Here is an 18,350-nt window from a genome sequence, read left to right as displayed (position 1 = left end):
GCTCGAGTCAGAAACATGAATGCCATTGTCGCTGCCCTCTCCCATGCAAAATCAAGTCCTGGAGACTCGCCTCTGGAAGAGCCAGCAGCCCACTTGCTTTGTGTGCCACCTCCCTTTCGTCCAGGCCCTACGTTTGGCCCCATTATCCCCACAGCGTCCGACGTCCACCCTTAACTCTGTTGGATCCTTATCCACAGTGGTGCCGAAATGGTTGGTATTTGGAAAGCAAGTGTGGTGTCATTTCCCTGATTAAAACCTTTCTATGGCTTCCCATTGCCCTATTTAGGGGGACAAGTTTGTGTAGTGGTTAAGATCACAAACCAAAGCCAGAACTACCTCGTTCAGCATCTTGCCTCTACTATTGGTAAGCTGTGCCCTTTTGCGCAAGTAACTACATTTCACTGGTCAAAATCTCACCTGTAAAATGGAGGTAACAGCAGTACTTACCCAGTTCCGTTGCAGTGAGGAGTAATCACTTCATGTAGGGGCTTGGTAAGTAATAAGGATTACGCAGATGCTAGTTTTTATCACTAATTCCAGTATCGTTCACTTCGTTTTCTTTTGGCCCTTGCTTACTTCTCCAGCCTCCACGTTCTCCATTTTTCAGGTTCTGCAATTTCACTCTCAGGATCGGGACGTTTTTCGTTTGTATTTTTGTCTTTGGGTTTCTACAGCCTGTGGATTGGTATCTTCCACTAGTTCTGGAAAGTTCTCAGTTCGTTTTCTTCAGATATTCCTCTGCCTCGTTTTCCTCTCTCCTTCTTGAACTCGGATTAAATTTAATAATCCTTTTAAAACCCACACCTTTTTTTCTCTGCTGCATTCTGCATCATTTCTTTTGTGTGTTGATCTCGTAACCTGAAGTCTTAATTCTAGGAGAATTTTATTGTGGATCCCTTGGGATTTTTTACACAGACAATCATTTCATCAGCAAATGAAGGTTTTTATTTTTCCCTTCCCAATTTGTATGCTTTTTATTTCTTTTTCTTGTCTTACTGTGCTGGGTAGGACTTCCAGTTCTACGTTGGATAAGAGTAGTCATAATGGACATCCTTGACTCATTCCCTATTTTAGGAGGAAAGTATTTAGTCTTTCACCATTAAGTACATTAGCTGCAGAATTTTTGTAGAAGCTCTTTATTGAGAAAGTTCCCCCTCTACTCCTAGTTTACTGATAATGTTTTTTTTAAATCACGAATGTGTATTGAATTTTGTCAAATGCTTTTTTTCTACGTCAATTGACATCATAATTTTTTTTCTCTAGCCTCTTGGGATAATGGATTATATAGATTTATTTCTGTATGTTGAACCAGCCTTGCATATCTCACTTGGCCACATTGTATAATTCTTCTATATATGCTGGATTCAATTTGCTAATAGAATATCCAAGATTTTTATGGCTAAATTTATGGGCTATGAGCCTATAGGGTTTTTTTTCCTTTCTTTCTCTGCCTCACTGTCTTTTTGGTATTGTCTTTGTCCTATCTGGCTTCCATAGCAAAGTAATACTGTACTCAGAAAATGAGTTAAGAAGGTATTGTCTGATAACTCTAATTTCTGGCAGAGACAGTATAGAATTATGCTAATTAATTCTTCTTAAAATTTGGCAGACGTCTTCAGTGAAACCATCCCCATCTAGGCCTGGATATTTCTTCTTGGAAACTTTCTAAATGATAAGTTCAGTTTCTTTAATAGTTATAGGGCTATTCAGATGATCTATTTCATGTCAGATGAATTTTGGTAGTTTACAGTTTTTGCAGTATTTGCCCACTTCATTTGTTATATGCACGGGTAACTTCTGTCTTCCAGTTCACTAATTCTCCCTGAAGCTTCTGTCAAAGCCATACCCTGATGGGTTTTACAGATTGTTTTTTTCATTTCTAAAAGTTTCGGTTGGTCTTTTAGGAATTTTCCATTTCACTTTTTGCCATTTTTTATGCCCTGCATTTTCAAGTTTATCATCTGTTTCTTTGAAAGTAGTAACTATGAACATTTTATAGTATCTTAAAGTATCTAAAATCTTTTGGGAATCAGTTTGTAGGAATCAGTTCCTGTTGGTTCTCACCTACAATACCTTTTCTTTTGTGCTTTAAAAAAGTAATTTTATCTCTGCAGGAAAAAAGTGTGGAAATAACTGGAGGGGGGATTTAAAAAAAAAGGTCTCTTCCTCCAAAAAGTAATTTCATTTCTTGTCGTACACCTGAAGGCATCAATAGTACAGGGTCATCCTAAACCAAGTTCAAGGCTTGAATTTTTCTGAGCTTCCAAGCTGCAAATCCCTAGGAGGATTTGATTTCTCATCACCTCTTTTACTCTGAAAAGGATAGCCCTCTGGCTTGCCAGCTTTTTGTGGGAAAACATCTTCTAACAGTCTCTCCATTGTATGTGGGCTCTGGACTTTGATTCTGTCCCATTCAACCTAGGGTAAGGTCTGATTTGCTAGAATCAAATGTAGTTTCCAGGCATCTATGCTCTATTTTTCCCTGGATTCTTGTTTATCTTCACTTTTGGCCTGCTAACATTTTTACTAATTTGTCAGTTTTCGGATGCTCTCAGAAATTTTTTTGCTTATGTTTTATCCGGAAGTTTTGGCTCCTTGCAGCAGGAGAGTTCAAACAAACAAAAAAACTTAGTCCAGCATTAACAGAAACCAGAAGTCTCACTGAGTTTCCCCTATTGAACTTCGAGTGCTTCCAAAACCTCATTAGTTTATCACCTCAGGCAGTTTTAAGTGCCAGTCTGTCTGCCTAGAAATATTCCTTTCTTGCCTCGACCCCACTGACCTCTTCTGGCTAACCGCTCATCCTTCCCTGACTCCCAGGGCTTTGTTAAATCCTATTTCTCTACGTCCACAGTGCTTCTCCTATCTAGTACTGCCTGTAGCCGCTGGTTCCGTGGCTCGTGAGGGCCAGACCTTGTACATTTCATGACCATTCAAAAGGCAATGTATCACAGTGGCTAGGAGTGTGGCACCTGGAACCCGGTGTGACCTTAACCTCTTTGCACCTCAGCTTTTTGCATCTGCAAAATAGAATAACAACGCAAGCCTGCATCACGGGGTTATAGATGTCACTATGTGTGTTAATGCTTATGAAAATGGTTAGAATTGTGCCTTGTACATAGAAAGCGCTCCTACATATTAGCCAGTTTTATTATTGACGTCTCAGCTCATGGCACGAGTCAGGCGCCTGATTATTGAATGCTTGTGTATTGTTATGAAGCAACATGATTTCCAAGTATCTCTGACTTGGTGAGGTTAGATTTTCCTGGGGCGCCTGGGTGGCTCAGTCGGTTGGGCGTCCAATTTCGGTTCAGGTCATGATCTCACAGTTCGTGGGTTCGGGCCCCACATTGGGCTCTGTGCTGACAGCTCAGAGCCTGGAACCTGCTTCGGATTCTGTGGCTCCCTCTCTCTCTGCCCCCCCCCAACTCACGCAGTTTCTCTCTGTCCCAATAATAAAACATAAAAAAAATTTTCCTAAGCCACTCTCTACCCCCAAAAGTCTCATCCACTGTGTAATCTTTGAACCCACAATGAATCCAGCAGCCTAATACACCAGTTGTCTTTTCCTGCTCAAATCTGTCCACTAAGTACTGTTAGGGAGGTAGGAGGGAACAGTCTAGAGCAAGTGACCACTGAACCAGGACAGAGGGGATTTCTCATCCTAGCTCTCCCCTGCCTGGCTGTGGGACTTCAGTGAATAGCTTCATTTTACAGGACTCTTTCTACATACTCCAGTCCGGCTGTCCCCTGGACTGCCCAGTCTGCCCCTCCTCTACCACTGGTTCAAAATCTACCTGTGCTCTAAGGCAGACCTCAGATGCCAACTCTTGCACAAGGTGCAGCCCACCTCCAAATGACTGCTCTGTCTGTAACTCGCAGTTGGAAATCAACTGTTGGCATAGTATGCTTAGACAGTTGTTTGTTGGATTAGCTCACTTCAGCTTTGGAGTAAATGTGAACAAATCAACATTCTCCAATTGTTTCCCATTTGATAAACGGAAACTCTACCCAAGAGACCAGATGAAGCTTTACATTAGGAGCTTAAAGTCAAGCAGCCTTCTCACTTGTATAAACACTGCGCACGCAGGGAAGCCGTGGGCTCAAAATGCTGTCACACTAACAGGCACTGCCGGCGTGCTGTACGGGTGACACACTTACGCTTTCATGAACAGGCCAGCATCTCATTCTCCACATCCACACCTCAACTAATTTCCACAAAGGGGAAGATGTTAAAAAATATAACCATCTGTGCACTGGATCAAATAATAATCAACCTGAAATATGTATTTCAGTTGGAAGCCTTTTAAAACCAAGCTCTGTGGTGTAGACGCAGACTCCATACAAGAATATGAAACGCCAACTCCAGTATCTGATTATCTTTCACTTATCACCAGGTTACAATCAAGTATCTGAAAGCTACATCACCAGGTGCACTTAATGAGTGGTCCTTTGTCCCCAAACTAATGGAAAACTGGGAGACTAGGGAGAGGCCTGATGGGGAAAATCTGCAGATTCTGTCCTGTACCCCAGCAGAACTGTAGACCACCACAGAGGACTTAGGGAGGGGCTCAGAAACAAAGGGCTGTTTTGCAGATGGCTTGATTTTGACAGCAATGCTTTGCAGCCAGGGTGGAGAACAGGTGGAGGATAAAGAAGTTGCAAGAAGAAAGCTTCAGGATTATGTCAACTTCAGATGAGAAGTCCGCTAGTGATACCTGGTTTTAGAGATGGCAGGGTCTCTTGAGAGAGATAAATATATAAATATATTTATATGTATGTATTTTTAGAAAGAGAGCTGGGGAGAGGGGCAGTGGGGGAGAGAGAGAAAAACCCCAGGCAAAAACCACGCTGAATGCAGAACCCAACGTGGGGCTCGATCCCAGGACCCTGGGCTCATGATTAGAGCCAAAATCAAGAGTCAAGACAACCAACTAAGTCACCCAGGGGGCCCAACCCTCTTTCTTAGAAGAATTAAAATAAAAAAGGATGCGTTGCGGGGGCAGGTACCTTACCAGATGTTTGGCCTGAAGAATCTCTGAATGCAGGAAGCCATTCCTTGGCTAAAGCAAGTTTACTTCAAATTGGGACCTCTTGCTGAAGAGGGTAGGCAAAGTGGTCATCTAGCATGCTGTCCAGCAGGACGGTGTCTGCAGCAAAGCCCACGGCTACCTAGAAACACTGGTAGGAGGCCCTGGAGGCCAGGGTACTGCCCAACCCCAGCAAGAGAGAGCCACCAACTTGGATCCATCAGAACAAAACCTACATTTGAGACATGCACAAGTGCAGTAAGAGGTCTGTGGCGGATAGGACAGTTGGGAAGGTAGGAGTTAGTGGCCAGGGCGGAGCACATGGTGGAGGGAATGCTAACTGCTCCTTCATTGTTAGAGCTTCCCTGTGTCTAACTGACCTACTTACGGAGTCACTCTTTACGGGGATCATCTCCTTCCTTTTGCATAAACATTAGCTGTCCCTCCCCACGCTAGTCTCCACTTAGCCCCAAGTCCACATGGGTAGGTGGGACCTTAACGGAAAAAACAATGGTGAAGAAGACAATCTAACAGCCTCATACTTTCCAGAGAGGAATGGCGGGGAGCAGCACCAAGTTGCACTGCAGCTCCTTTTTCCCCACGCCAGGTCACCACCTGTAGAACCTGCCCAAATAGACTGTTCTGGAAGGGAAAACCCCTTCATTGCCAATTCAGGAAACACCGCTGCTTCAATAGGGCCAGCATTCACTCACCGACGTGTAGGGTCTGGCTAGCAGAGCTGCTGCTGGCCCCAAGTTCACTACCTCCTAGTGTCACTGCCCCAATCCCCTGCACCCCTCCTCCCGACAGGCCCTGCAACTACCTTTTTTTTTTACCTCAAAAAAACTAAGATTCCTTTAGCTGCAAATGGACCTATAAACACAAGGCCCTCTATGCTAGTAAAGGATAACCCTTTGAAATGGGGTTGTATTTACAAATTTTATTATTTTTTTATCCCAAAAATACATATAAATGAAAACCTGCTCTTCAAATGCAGGGAGGCATTTGCCTATAATGTAGTATTACATTTACATCACAAAACATTCTCATATGAAAATCAATATGCAGCTCTTTCACACGCAATTTTATATACACACACATACACACAAACACACAATATATGCAAGTAGTTAGGACTCTGCTACTTACACATACTCCTCTGGTGGAAAGTGAGGAAACAGGGCAATTCCCTTGCTTTCTGGCCTTGGGAAGGTAAACACAACCTCTCTGAACAGTTTCTGAAAAGATGAAATGTGGGAACTACACAACCTCCTTTCGACATATACGATGCTGTTAGAACAAAGCAAGGACCCCGCTACATAAATGACACTGTCTTGCAAAGGAGGAAGGAGATAACATTTGAATAAAAATGCAAAGTTGAACAGGTGATCAAAATTGTTCTGTACACGCTCTACGGAGAAATCAGAATTCTGCAACAAGGAACAGATCTATGATCCATTTCAGCCTCGTGGGACATGAAATCAGCACCCACTGGCAGGAACCAAGCCCTGTCCATACAGTCGTGTGCTTAAGCAGGCTCCATAAAGCATCCGTTTAAGTCCAATAGTCCATAATGAGGTCATGGGGTACATCCTCACCCCCCCCACCCCCAAAATGAAGTGCAAAATCAACTTCTGTGACTCAAGAGCTCAACCAGGTCAAAGCTTTGGTATATACTGGAGGTTGTTTTGGTGATGACCAAAGCTTAGTAAGATTCTCTGTTCAGGGGTTTGCCCCATAAAACCAAAACACAAACCCAGTCCACAAAGCTTAACTATATAAATAAAGTAACTGTACAAAGAGAACAAGCCACAATTCCCCTTTAACCAAGGGTTTACAGTTTCCTAGGCAGCAGTTCTGGAAGCACCAACTAAAGCCACAATGCTTCTACTGAAACACAACGTGTTGGTGAGACTGTTCTGAAAACAAATGCTCACGGGCAAGTGGCCGATGTGCCACGGGAGGAAGTTCAACCGAAGAGAAGCCAGTTCTCTGATCCTAGAACATAAGCTGGTCAGCGACACAGGAAAGACTTAAGGCAATAAGAGGCATTACAGAGAGCTCCCTGGCACTCTCTGAGTCAATCCCAAAACCTTCGAAGCAAGAAGAGTCTCTCCAGACTTTGAGTCCTCAGTTTGCTAGCTGTCAGATACTTCCTCCTCCTCCTCCTCGTCCTCATCTTCCTTCCTGTCTACTTCAGACGTGTCGGACGACTCGTGAAGCAGGACATACTCTCTGCTGCTGAACCCAAATTTAAGCACGTCCTTCTCCTTCAGTTCATAGTATCTCTGTGGCTCAATGCGCTTGTTATTCAAGAACGTTCCATTGCCTGAGCCAAGGTCAATGATGTAGGGCCTCACCCTTCGGCCGACTGTACCATCAGCTCGGGTATATTCCACAAGCCTAGCAGAGATAAAAGAGAGAAACCTGTGAGCAAAATCCCGCCTCCAGACCCTCCAGCATTTTGCTAACACGGCCCACACACAGGAAAGAAATTACCTGGCTTGAACATAGTTCGAGTTCAACTCCAGGAAATCAAGGGGACAGCATGGCCTGGGATTTGGAAATTATGGGCAAGCTAATAAATATACTTAGTACAAAAGGCGGGATGTGGTTGCTGCGGGAGTGGGGCGGGGAAATTCATGGCAGATCCCAAGTTTAACATCAGAATCCAAGACCGCTTGCTGGGGTTTTGTGCTGTTTATAATCAACACAATGCTCCTTTCACATATTTTATCTCCTGTCCCAATGGGGAATAAAGCGGTGCATTTTGCCTCCAGCGTCAAGGGCACTAACTCTGAAGCTGACCTTCAGTCTTCACACCTGTCAAATGGGGACATTAATGTGTGCCCCTGTCCTCCTCAGACTGTTGTGAGCACCGATTGGTTACAGATGCACTCCACAAACTGCCAAACAGACTCCACTAACACACGGGCCACACACTCTCGTAATCTTCCGGAAGACAAAGACTGGATCTGAGGAGCACGGCCTTCTGCTGCAAGCACGCGTACACAAAGGTTGGTTGTCCGGGCACTCTCAGCTTCGACCCACACTTCGGGTCACACACACACACACACACACACTCACCGATACTGAAAGACCGCGTGCTGCTTCGAGCAGGAGGGATGGTCGATCGGGATGTCAGCGATGCGGCGGTGCCGGCCCAGGAGGTAGGCGCTCTGCCGGTGGATATACATGACGGGAAGCACCTCATCATTTTTAAAGGGGTAGAGGCGCCACCGTTTCTTGGGGATCCGTGCTTCTGGGGGCTCGCTATATTTAATGACGACACCCCGGAAAGTGTTGGTATCCTCCAGAAGTGCCCCAGAAAGTTCAAAGCTGGGCTTTTCTTTCGCAGGCACCTCTCTGTCCTTACTGTTGCCGCCAGGTCGGGGAGCCAGCTCCTGAGACTCAGGACCACCGGCACTAACTTCATGCTTCTGGCGGTTCTCCCGTCTCCGGGCATTGTAGAGCTCCCGCTCTGCGTCCTGGGCCTGGAGGTGCTGAAGGTCTCGGTCGTGTCCCTGAGCCGGCCCACTCCCAGGCCTCTCATTAGAGCTTCTCCTCTGGTGAGAATGGCCCCTGTGTCTGTCACGGTCACTGTTCCTAGCTCGCCTGTGCTCCTGGCCTGACGGTTCCCTGTGCTGCCGCTCTTCCCGTCCCCTCCGGGGATGATCCTCGTGCTCCTGAAAGTTAAATAGATCCAGTAAATTAAAGGCAGCCCACAACCTGTGAACAGGCTGCACTCAAAAAGTCATTTGCGATTTGGACTTCGGCATTCAGAGCAAAGCGGCCCACAGAAATCAGGTTGGCAGTGGTGGTTAGGGTCTCTGGCAAGGCTACGCAGACTACTTCCATGCTGTCACCCGACTACAGCTCTAACACTGCAAGGCCAAGTTCAGAGCCCCTAGAAACAAGAGGAGCTATAGGCAAACTTATAAGGAAACACATACAGAAGATACAGTTGAGTAGTCATGTACAAGATAAACACGTGAAAAAAGCCAGTTTTCTCATGTCAAAATGAAAAAAACTTCATTATAATTTTAAGCGATCTCATTTCAACAGTAATAAAAATTATTCAACACTCTGGCATACATTTGAGAAATATGCAAGGCATGTAAAAAAAATCTACAAAAATTTACTGGTAGATGTTTATTAAACATCTGAAAAAATGGGGTACGTGGGTGGCTCAGTCGGTTAAGCATCCAACTTCGGCCCAGGTCATGATCTCACAGTTCGTGGGTTCAAGCCCTGTGTCAGGCTCTGTGCTGACTGCTAGCTCAGAGCCTAGAGCCTGTTTCAGATTCTCTGTCTCTTTCTCTCTCTGCTCCTCCCCTGTTCATGCTGTCTCTCAAAAATAAATATATGTAAAATAAATAAATAAGTATCTGAAAAAAAATGAAGAAACAAACGTACCACGGTTTCTTAAAAGTGACTCAGTACTGAAAATCGGCCTGGTATAAAATGTTTGCAACATATAACATCTATTAATATAGCTATAAAAAAACCAATCAGTAACAAAGACAAATTCAACAGAAAAAAAATGGGTAAAAGAGAGTAACAAGTAATTTTCCTAAGAAATAAGTATCAAATGAATACATGAATGTAATAAGCTTGTCCTTACTGATAACCAAAACATCAGAGTTCAAGACAGAGCCCTGCCCGTTATGAGCAAGGCTGCTCCACCTGGAAAGGGTCAAAAGGAACACCTGAGCACTGCCCCTCTGCCTCCCACGGCCTTCTCCCTGCCACGCCCAGAGGTCAGGCGCGGGCCTGCTTCCTCCGAGCAGGCCTCCAGCTTTCTGGATTTGTAGCCTCCAAGACAAGCATCAAGAGGGGGCTGCGACATCTATCCCTCCTACCTTGAGATATTCACAAGCCTGCCACCACCGCCTACCTTAGGTACATCTGCCAGGATTAATCTCATTATGCCCTTTATCCCTGATTAAATGAGTCACTACAAGCCATAGACTCCGAGTCATCACCCCCACCTCCTTTGTCTTCTAAGTCCCATAAGCCCATATACCTCCACCATTCCAATGACTATTTAATTCTCAGTCTTCATTTTAAATACATGTAGACCAAGCAAAATTAGTTAAACTGAAGAAAAAGATCTTACAAATTACATAACCAGATAATACAAAATAATTAAGACTTCAATTATTGATAATTAGCATAGTATATATAACATGGTTCCATTTTTTAATTAAAAACTCTGCAGGGCACCTAAGTGGCTCAGTCAGTTAGGCATCCTATTTCAGGTCAGGTCATGATGCTGCAGTCCATGGGTTCAAGCCCCACATCGGGCTCGAGCCCCACATCGGGCTCTCTGCTGGCAGCTCAGAGCCTGGAGCCTGCTTCCAATTCTGTGTCTCCCTCTCTCTCTGCCCCTCCCCTGCTCGCTCTCTGTCTCTCTCTCTCAAAAATAAGTAAACATTAAAAAAGTTAAAAAATGAAAATCAAATAAATAAATAAAATGGTCACCTCTGGGGACTCGGGTGGTTTTTTTTTTTGTTGGGGCTGCAATTTGAGGATAACGGGAGAAGTAACCACACCTTACATATGCCCTCTCTTACCTTTCATTTTACATAGTTCTGTGTTCTTAGAATGAGCACGCAGTCAATACATTTATTAACTGGTACTTTGGGGGTGGAAAAAAAAAAACACCCGGAAGCACAAGTCATGCTTAAGTCAGAGGCTGTGTGCACTCCTCCTTACGATTAACCCATGTGAAAGTTACTTAGTTTCAACTCCCTGTCAAGCCCTTTTGCTTAAAAACCACCTCCAAGTTTCCAGCTGATTAATACACAGAAATTTGCTTTTAAAGAGATAATTTAAGGCCAGGAGAGACGTTAGCATAGATAAGCAAATAAAGTTACTTCAAAACCACAAGCACAGAAATGTTTCATTCTAAATTTTTAAAAAATGCATTTATTTATTTTTGAGAGGGGGCGGCGGGGGAGGGAGCGGGCGCATAAACAGTGTAGGGCCACAAAGAGAGGGAGACACAGAATCGGAAGCAGGGTTCAGGCTCTGAGCTGTTAGCACAGAGCCCTAGACGGGGCTCAAACCCAGGAGCTGTGAGGACATGACCCGAGCCCAAGTCAGGCGCTTTAACTAAGCCACCCAGGTGCCCCAGAAAAGTTCCATTCTAAAAGTCTCAGGATTTGGGGCACCTGGGTGGCTCAGGTCATGATCTCACAGTTCACGCGTTCAAGCCTCACGTAGGGCTCTGTGCTGACAGCTCAGAGCCTGGAGCCTGCTTCAGATTCTGTCTCCCTCCCTCCCCGTCTCTCTGCCCCTCCACCACTCATGCTGTCTCTCTCTCAAAACTAAATAAAAACATTAAAAAATAAGTAAACAAATACAAGTCTCAGGACTTTTTGTAAAATGTTCACTTAGAAATCACAGGTAAAGGGCTGCCAGTTATACACTGAAAAAACCAAAAAAACTGAAAAAACTACAAGTGGTTTGACAGGCCTAATATGGGTGGTGTGGTTCTGGTGGCTGTATTCTGAAACAGCCAAAGGAGTGCCTCATCAATTTACACCACAGACCATCAATGCTGCCTGGTTCTGTATCTTTAAGGTAATAGAAAACTGGCCCACAATCTATCAAATTAACAAGAAAATACATTTTCTTAACGTCTATTTGCAAACTGTAACAGAATTTCTTTAATGTCCGCTCTCACTACTTTCATTCAGCATAGTGCTGGAAGTCCTAGCTAATGTAATGCAGGATAAGGAAATAAAATGTGTACAGACTGTAAAGAAACAAATAAAACTGTCTCTGTGAAAATGGTTGTCTATATAAAAAAACCCAAGAATCTACCAAAAAAAAAACCCTCCTGGAATAAAGTTGAGTTCAATGAGGTCATAGGATATATCAAAAACACAAAAATCAATTATAGATATATGTATTTTAAATTTCTTTAGTGTTTCTTATTGATTTTTGAGGGATAGAGAGAGCGAGAGCAGGAGAGGGTCAGAGAGAGAGGAAGACACAGAACCGGAAGCAGGCTCCAAGGTCTGAGCTAGCTGTCAGCACAGAGCCTGACGCGGGGCTCAAACCCACGAACCATGAGATCTGACCTGAGCAGAAGCTGGACGCTTAACCTACCGAGCCTCCCAGGCGCCCCATATATATTTTTAACGTTTATTTATTTTGTGAGAGAGCACACGCGCACAGGGGATGGGCAGCAAGCAAGCACCCCAAACACTCATTATATTTCTATATATTAGCAATGAATGTGTGGACTGAAATTTAAAGTATCACTTAAAATCACTCCACCATAGAAAAAATTTGTATAATCTAACAAAACTTACGTAGAACTTGAATGCTGAAAACTGTAAATGCTAAAGAAAGAAATCTAAGATCTAACTAGGGGCACCTGAGTGGCTCAGTCTGTTGAGATGACTCTTGGTTTCGGCCCAGGTCATGATCTCGGTTTGTAAGAGCAAAGCCCTGAGTCAGGCTCCGTGCTGAGCGTGGGGCCTGCTTAGGAGTCTCTCCCCGACCCTCTCTCCCCTAGCCCCACTTGTGAGTGTACACGTGCATGCGCACTCTCTCTCAAAATATATACGTATACACTTACTTTAAAAGAATTTTAAAGAAAAGATCCAAACAAATGACACATACAGTGTTCATGGATTGAAACATTCAATATAGTAGAAAGCCAATTCTCCCCAAAATACTGCTTCTTGCAATTTCTATCCAAATCGTAGCAAGATTTTTTTAGAGACACAGACAAGATTGTTCTAAAATTTATATGGAAAGACAAAGGAACTACTACAGCTAACCTATTAAAATTTTTTAAATGTTTATCTTTGAGAGTGAGTGAGTGAGCACGTGTATGAGCTGGGCGGGGGGTGGAGGCAGAGAGAGGGGGAGACAGAGAATCCGAAACAGGCTCCAGGCTCTGAGCTGTCAGCACAGAGCCTGACATGAGACTCGAATTCAGCCTGAGAGATCATGACTTGAGCAGAAGTCGGACACACAACTGACTGAGCCACCCAGGTGCCCCCAAAGCTAAACCATTTTTATGAAAACAAAGAGGAATCTGTCCACCCAATTTCAAAACTTACTATATAGTGACAATAATCAAGACTGTGTGGTACGGGCAGAATGACAGAGATCAGTGGAACAGAACAGAGAATCAGAAATAAACCTACGCACATATCACCAACTGATTAAGAAACAAAAGCAATTCAAGGAAGACACGAGTCTTTTCATAAAATGTTGCTATAGCAAATGGGTATTCATAGGCAAAAAGTGAACCTCAACCAATGGCTCGCACCTTATTTCAAAACAAACTCATTTCATGGACTTAAATGTAAAACTCTGAGGGGAAAAAAACAGGTCTTCGGGATCTAGAGCTAAGCATAAAGTTCTCAGACATGACACCAAGAGCACAACCCATAACAGTAAAAGTTGATAAGCTGAACCTCAGGACAACTTAACATTTTTGCTGAGAAAAACCCTGCTGTGTGAAGAAAAAGACAAGCTACAAGACTGAAGGGAAATATTTGCAAATCATATACCCAAAAAGGCCTAGTATCTAGCATATACGAAGAACGTCACAAGCTCCACAGTAAGAAAGCGAATTCACCAACCAGGAAATAGGCAAAAGACATGAGGGCACCTGAGAGGGCACACAGATGGCAAATAAACACATGAACAGCCGGCCACCATCATCAGCCCTCAGGGAAACGCAAATTAAAATCACACGGGGATGTCTTTACAGGGCTCCTGGAGCGCCGAAACAAGAACAGTCACACCCCACGTGCTGGGAACGCAGCGGGGAGGATGCAGAGAGCGCTGGGCACACCGAACAGTACCGGCAGGCACGTGAGGCGGCACAGCCACTGCTGTGGACTGAATCGTGCGCCCCCAAGTTCATTATGTCGCGTCCCAACCCCCACCCCCAGAATGTAACCATTTTTATGGAATCTTGTTTTCATTTTTTGAAAAGTCTTTTATTTTTTTAAAAATGTTTATTTTATTTTTCAGAGAGAAAGAGGGAGTGCATGCACACACACACAAGCAGGGGAGGGGCACAGAGGCAGAGAGAGGGAGACACAGAATCTGAAGCAGGCTCCAGGCTCTGAGCTGTCAGCGCAGAGCCCAACACGGGACCCAAATCCACAAACTATGAGATCATGACCTGAACTGCAGTCGGACGCCCAACCACCTGAGCCACCCGGGGCCCCGAGATAAAGTCTTTAAAGGCATGATTAAGTTAAGATGCCAGCAGAGCCCTAATCCACTAGGACTCGTATGCATGAGGAGAGACACCACCCACAGCGGAAAGCCCACGTGAGGACATGGCCAGGAAGGCAGCCATTTGCACACCAAGGAAAGAGGCCTCGGGAGAAAGCAAACCTGCTGACACCTTGAACTTGGGACTTTTAGCCCCCAAGAGCTGTGAGAAAAGTACTTTCTGTTGCTTACAGTACCCAGGCTGTTCTGTTTGTTACAGAAGCCCTAGCAAACCAATGCAGCTACTCAGGAAGAGGGTTTGGCCACAACCTTACAGTCTAACAACCGCACTCCTGGGCATAAACCCCTAAGAAATGAAGATGTGTCCACACAAAAACCCGTACGCAAATGTTTCATAGCAACCTTATATATAATAGCCCCAAACCGCAAACAACCCCGACGTCTGTATCGGGCAAATGGTTAAATCCACACCACTGAATGTCACTCAGCAATAAAAAGGAATGACCTACTGACAGAAGCAACAACCTGAACCAAGCTCCAAAGAACTGTGCTAGTAAAAACAGCCAATTCCTAAAGGTCAGGTGTAGATTCCATTTACATACCGTTCTCGAAGTGACAACATTATAGGAGCGGAGAACAGATTAGAAGCTGCCAGGACTCGAGGGCTAAGGGTGGAAGGGACGTGGGAGGGACTATAAAAGGACAATATGGTAGGTTCTTGTGGCCATGGAAATGCGTTGTGTCTTGACTAGAGTGGTGTCAACATTCTCCTTGTGATAAGGCACTAGAATCCTGGAAGATGTTGCCAGCGGGACTCACGGGGTAAAGAGAGGACATCTGCATTTCCTTTTTGACAACTGAACGTAAGCTCATAAGGAGCTCATCACAAAACATTTGGTTGAACAAAAAAAGCAGAAACCGAAAATAAAACCCCAGTTTCTAGAAAAGCCCATCACAGGTACAGGTACACACACCCAAAACCCTTTACGTTATGACGGGAAGAGGTTCTAGATCTGGACCTGGTACGAGGACAGCTCAATTGACTTACCTGCTTCACCTTGACTGCTGAGTGGTGAGGGCTTCGGCTTCTCTTACTTCGTGGAGACTTGCTTCTTCTCCCTGAGGACTTGTTTTTCTTTTTGGCTGGGGACCTTTTCAGAGCATGGTACACACAGGGTTTTATCTCAATTTCCCTTCCCCCGTTTAAATTCACTTCAAGTATCAAGCTCACCTACTAACACAAACAGCACATTTGTGAAAGTCTCTGCTTTTCACACGAAAGGTGGCAGGGGCTTCGCTGGCTCTCCTGGCCTTGATGTCTTCCGTGAGTTCCAAACCCAAAACGGCTGCACCTTCTCACAAAGTACAGTCCTTGCCTCCCAACCCTTTCCTCCCTCAGTCTCTGCCATCTCAGTAACTGGCATCGCCATCCACCCTGTTCCTCAAGCCAAAAACCCAGAAGACACCCCCAGACTCTCTTATCTCGCACCACCCCCCCACAATCCTCTCAATCCAACAGCAAGTCCTCTGGCTCTGTCTCCTCCCTCCTACCACACTCTCCTTGATCACTAGCTTGTTGTTGTTGTTTTTTCTACTTCTAGAACAATCACATTAATTCTGCTTCCTCAGCCTGGATCTTTACAAGGCTAGCTTATGCTTATTCGGGTCTCCACTCAAAGGGCACCTTTTCAGGGAGGTCCCCTCTCACTTCCCTTCAATCTCTATCGCATTCCTGTTTTAACCTCTTCCTAAAACTTTTTACTGACACTATTTTCTTTATTTGCTTGTTATTTTGTCTTAAGGCGAGAGCACATCAATTTCGCGAGGGCAAAGACCGCCCATTGCGTTCACCTTTGAGGCCCCCGCACCCAGGATAGTCTTTACCATGCAGTAAAGCTATGTTGAAGGAATCAATCAACGAGTCTATCAAGAGACATCTTTTCTTCCAAATCTCTACCAGGCAGATCGCCTAGGCTCTCAATGGGCAACATCTGGAGGCCAATCGTTGGAAAGCCAACGACAGCACTCCATTTGCAGACAGATGGGGAGAATCTTATTTCAACGAGATCAGTGGTATCTGCTGGGCCGTTCTCGGCCACTTGCTGGGCACAGAGATGAAGGAGAGGGGCGGGGATCCTGTCCATTCGGCATCAGGCGCTAAACCCAAGGGACATGTACCGGAATAAACATTCTTTAGCACAAGAACGACCGGGCCACTTCCACCACCTTAAGATTAAATGCAAGCCGCTGCGCTCGGCATTCAAGGTGTGTTTCTGACGCTAGCCCTGTCCTTCCTCAATGAGCCCGACCCAATCCATCCCGGGCGCCCACCCACTTACCGGCTACCTCCTCGGGCTCGGTTCCCTCGGTGACCGGGGCGGCCCGGCTCGCCTGCCGGCGGGGACGCGCTACCGCCAGAGGAATCTGGGCGGCGGTGGGCGGGAGGCGCGGCTTCCGGGCTGAGCCGCTCCTGCTTCACCTTCACCACCGCCGCCGCCGCCGCCACCACGTCCCCGTCGCGGTGCCTCCGTCGGCTCCCTCGCTCCCGCTCGCTCTTTATCTCCTTCATGCTGAGATATCAGCCGAGCAAATAAAAAAAGATCCGTTGCGCTCCTCTCACTAAAGGAAATGACGGTATAACCCCAATGGACTTCCGCTTCCGGGTCCATGCTCTCCCAGAAACGCTCGCGGGGGGAGAGCTAAGCACGTGATCACGACTGTTCAGGGGCGGGGCTGTAGGAACCCGACCCGGATGGCGGGAGTTTTAAGTGTCAAAAGCAAACTTCTGGAGAAAAGCGACTCTCGAAGCTGTTTGTCGCGGCGTTATCCGTAATTACTAAACACTGAATGCCCACCGAGAGGAAACTGTTTAGCCAGTTGATCGGTGACCTGTCGCCATTCGCAATGCTAGTTATACACTGTGACACAGGAATCCCTGACTTGTCAACGAATGAAGCAGGATAAAAATTGTGCGCGAACTGTGATTACATTTGCCCTTGAAAATACGAACTTAAGAGAAGGAAATGCGACCACAGCTGGTAGCCAGTGGGCAAATCTTTAGTATGTACCCCTCTGTTCTTGAACTTTGTGTTATGTTGTCGTTTCTCCACTTAATTAAATACTTTTTTTTTTCCCAAGTAATCTCTACACCCAATGGTGGGGCTCGAATTCACCACCCGGAGATCAAGAATCACACGCTCCACCACCCACCGAGCCAGCCCAGCGCTGGCACTCCAGATGGCTTCCTCTGGGAATCTTCTGAACCCTTCACTGAGGAGTCACATAACTCCTATTTTGCAGGTGACAAAACCGGGGGACTGCGAGGGTGATCTGCCACCTCATTCAAATTGAGAGCAAGATGAAGCGCAGGGACTCGAACTCCTGTTTTTCCTGCTTCCAAGAGTATCAATGCAACCCGGTGGGCAGGAGGCCTGATAAACTGAGCACAGGGAAAATTTTTACGGAAGGCTGCGCGGAAACTCGCGCGCTGCTGGCCCCGCCCCACTTCGAAGCCCCGCCCAGGCTATGAGGCCCTGGAGGTTTCCATGGAGACTGCAAACAAGGCGCACACTTAAGGGGCTGCCGCTGGACTACTACCCCTGTCACCGCCATGATCCCCCCTGCGGACTCTCTGCTCAAGTATGACACCCCAGTGTTGGTGAGCCGAAACACGGAGAAGCGGAGCCCCAAAGTAAGAAGGGGTCTCAGAGGGCGGGGGAAGCTGGAAGCTCGGATGGAGAACGATCCCGCCGTTGAGGATGGGGACCCCCGAGGGACAAGGGCTGCAGCAACTGGAAGCAAAGGGAATTGGGATGGGGTCAGGAGGATGGGAGCGCAGAACAAGATGACCCCCGAGGGCAGATTTAGGATGAGAAAGGAAGTCACAGGGATGGATAGGGCTCACCCTTTTTCTTAAGTAGCCTAGTCCAAGAATAGATCTGGTAATGACCGCTCCATCACTAGAGGCATGAAAGCAGAGGGCTGAGCACCCTTGCCAAAGACAACAGTTGCAGGAGATACCGGCCTTGGGTTAGGGTGGGACCATAGACTTTTCATGGCTTCCTTCAGATGAGACATAACTTCTGCTGAGAAGAGAGATGA

The 18,350-nt window shown here is 45.9% G+C and overlaps 2 protein-coding genes across 2 annotated transcripts in view; one reads left to right on the top strand and one right to left on the bottom strand.

Annotated features, from left to right (window-relative positions):
• Window positions 1–5,950: 5,950 nt before the first annotated feature.
• SNIP1 (Smad nuclear interacting protein 1) lies at window positions 5,951–16,895 on the bottom strand. Its single transcript, XM_029949062.1, has 4 exons — window positions 16,589–16,895; window positions 15,298–15,400; window positions 8,118–8,716; window positions 5,951–7,433 (listed from the first exon to the last, which is right to left on the bottom strand). Exons 1-4 carry the CDS (start codon window positions 16,816–16,818, stop codon window positions 7,169–7,171), a joined length of 1,197 nt encoding a protein of 398 aa, XP_029804922.1. The 5' UTR covers window positions 16,819–16,895; the 3' UTR covers window positions 5,951–7,168.
• Window positions 16,896–17,776: 881 nt separating this feature from the next.
• The window catches only part of DNALI1 (dynein axonemal light intermediate chain 1), a 3,350-nt gene continuing 2,776 nt past the window's right edge, over window positions 17,777–18,350 (top strand). The window contains exon 1 of the mRNA XM_029945845.1: window positions 17,777–17,940. Coding sequence (XP_029801705.1) covers window positions 17,860–17,940 — 81 coding nt within the window. The 5' untranslated portion in view covers window positions 17,777–17,859. The remainder of the gene's footprint in view (window positions 17,941–18,350) is intronic.

The sequence above is a fragment of the Suricata suricatta genome, chromosome 8, assembly GCF_006229205.1.
Source record: "Suricata suricatta isolate VVHF042 chromosome 8, meerkat_22Aug2017_6uvM2_HiC, whole genome shotgun sequence".
NCBI classification, from domain to species: domain Eukaryota; kingdom Metazoa; phylum Chordata; class Mammalia; order Carnivora; family Herpestidae; genus Suricata; species Suricata suricatta.
This window is presented reverse-complemented; position numbering and strand designations above follow the sequence as displayed.

Excerpts from the sequence above, each read along its gene's own strand:
- SNIP1 (XM_029949062.1), bottom strand. The coding sequence starts at position 16,818 with ATGAAGGAGATAAAGAGCGAGCGGGAGCGAGGGAGCCGACGGAGGCAC. Across the intron at positions 8,717-15,297 it reads CAGCAGTCAAGGTGAAGCAG|GAGCACGAGGATCATCCCCG; the intron begins GTAAGTCAATTG and ends TTTAACTTTCAG. Across the intron at positions 7,434-8,117 it reads CACGCGGTCTTTCAGTATCG|GCTTGTGGAATATACCCGAG; the intron begins GTGAGTGTGTGT and ends TATCTCTGCTAG.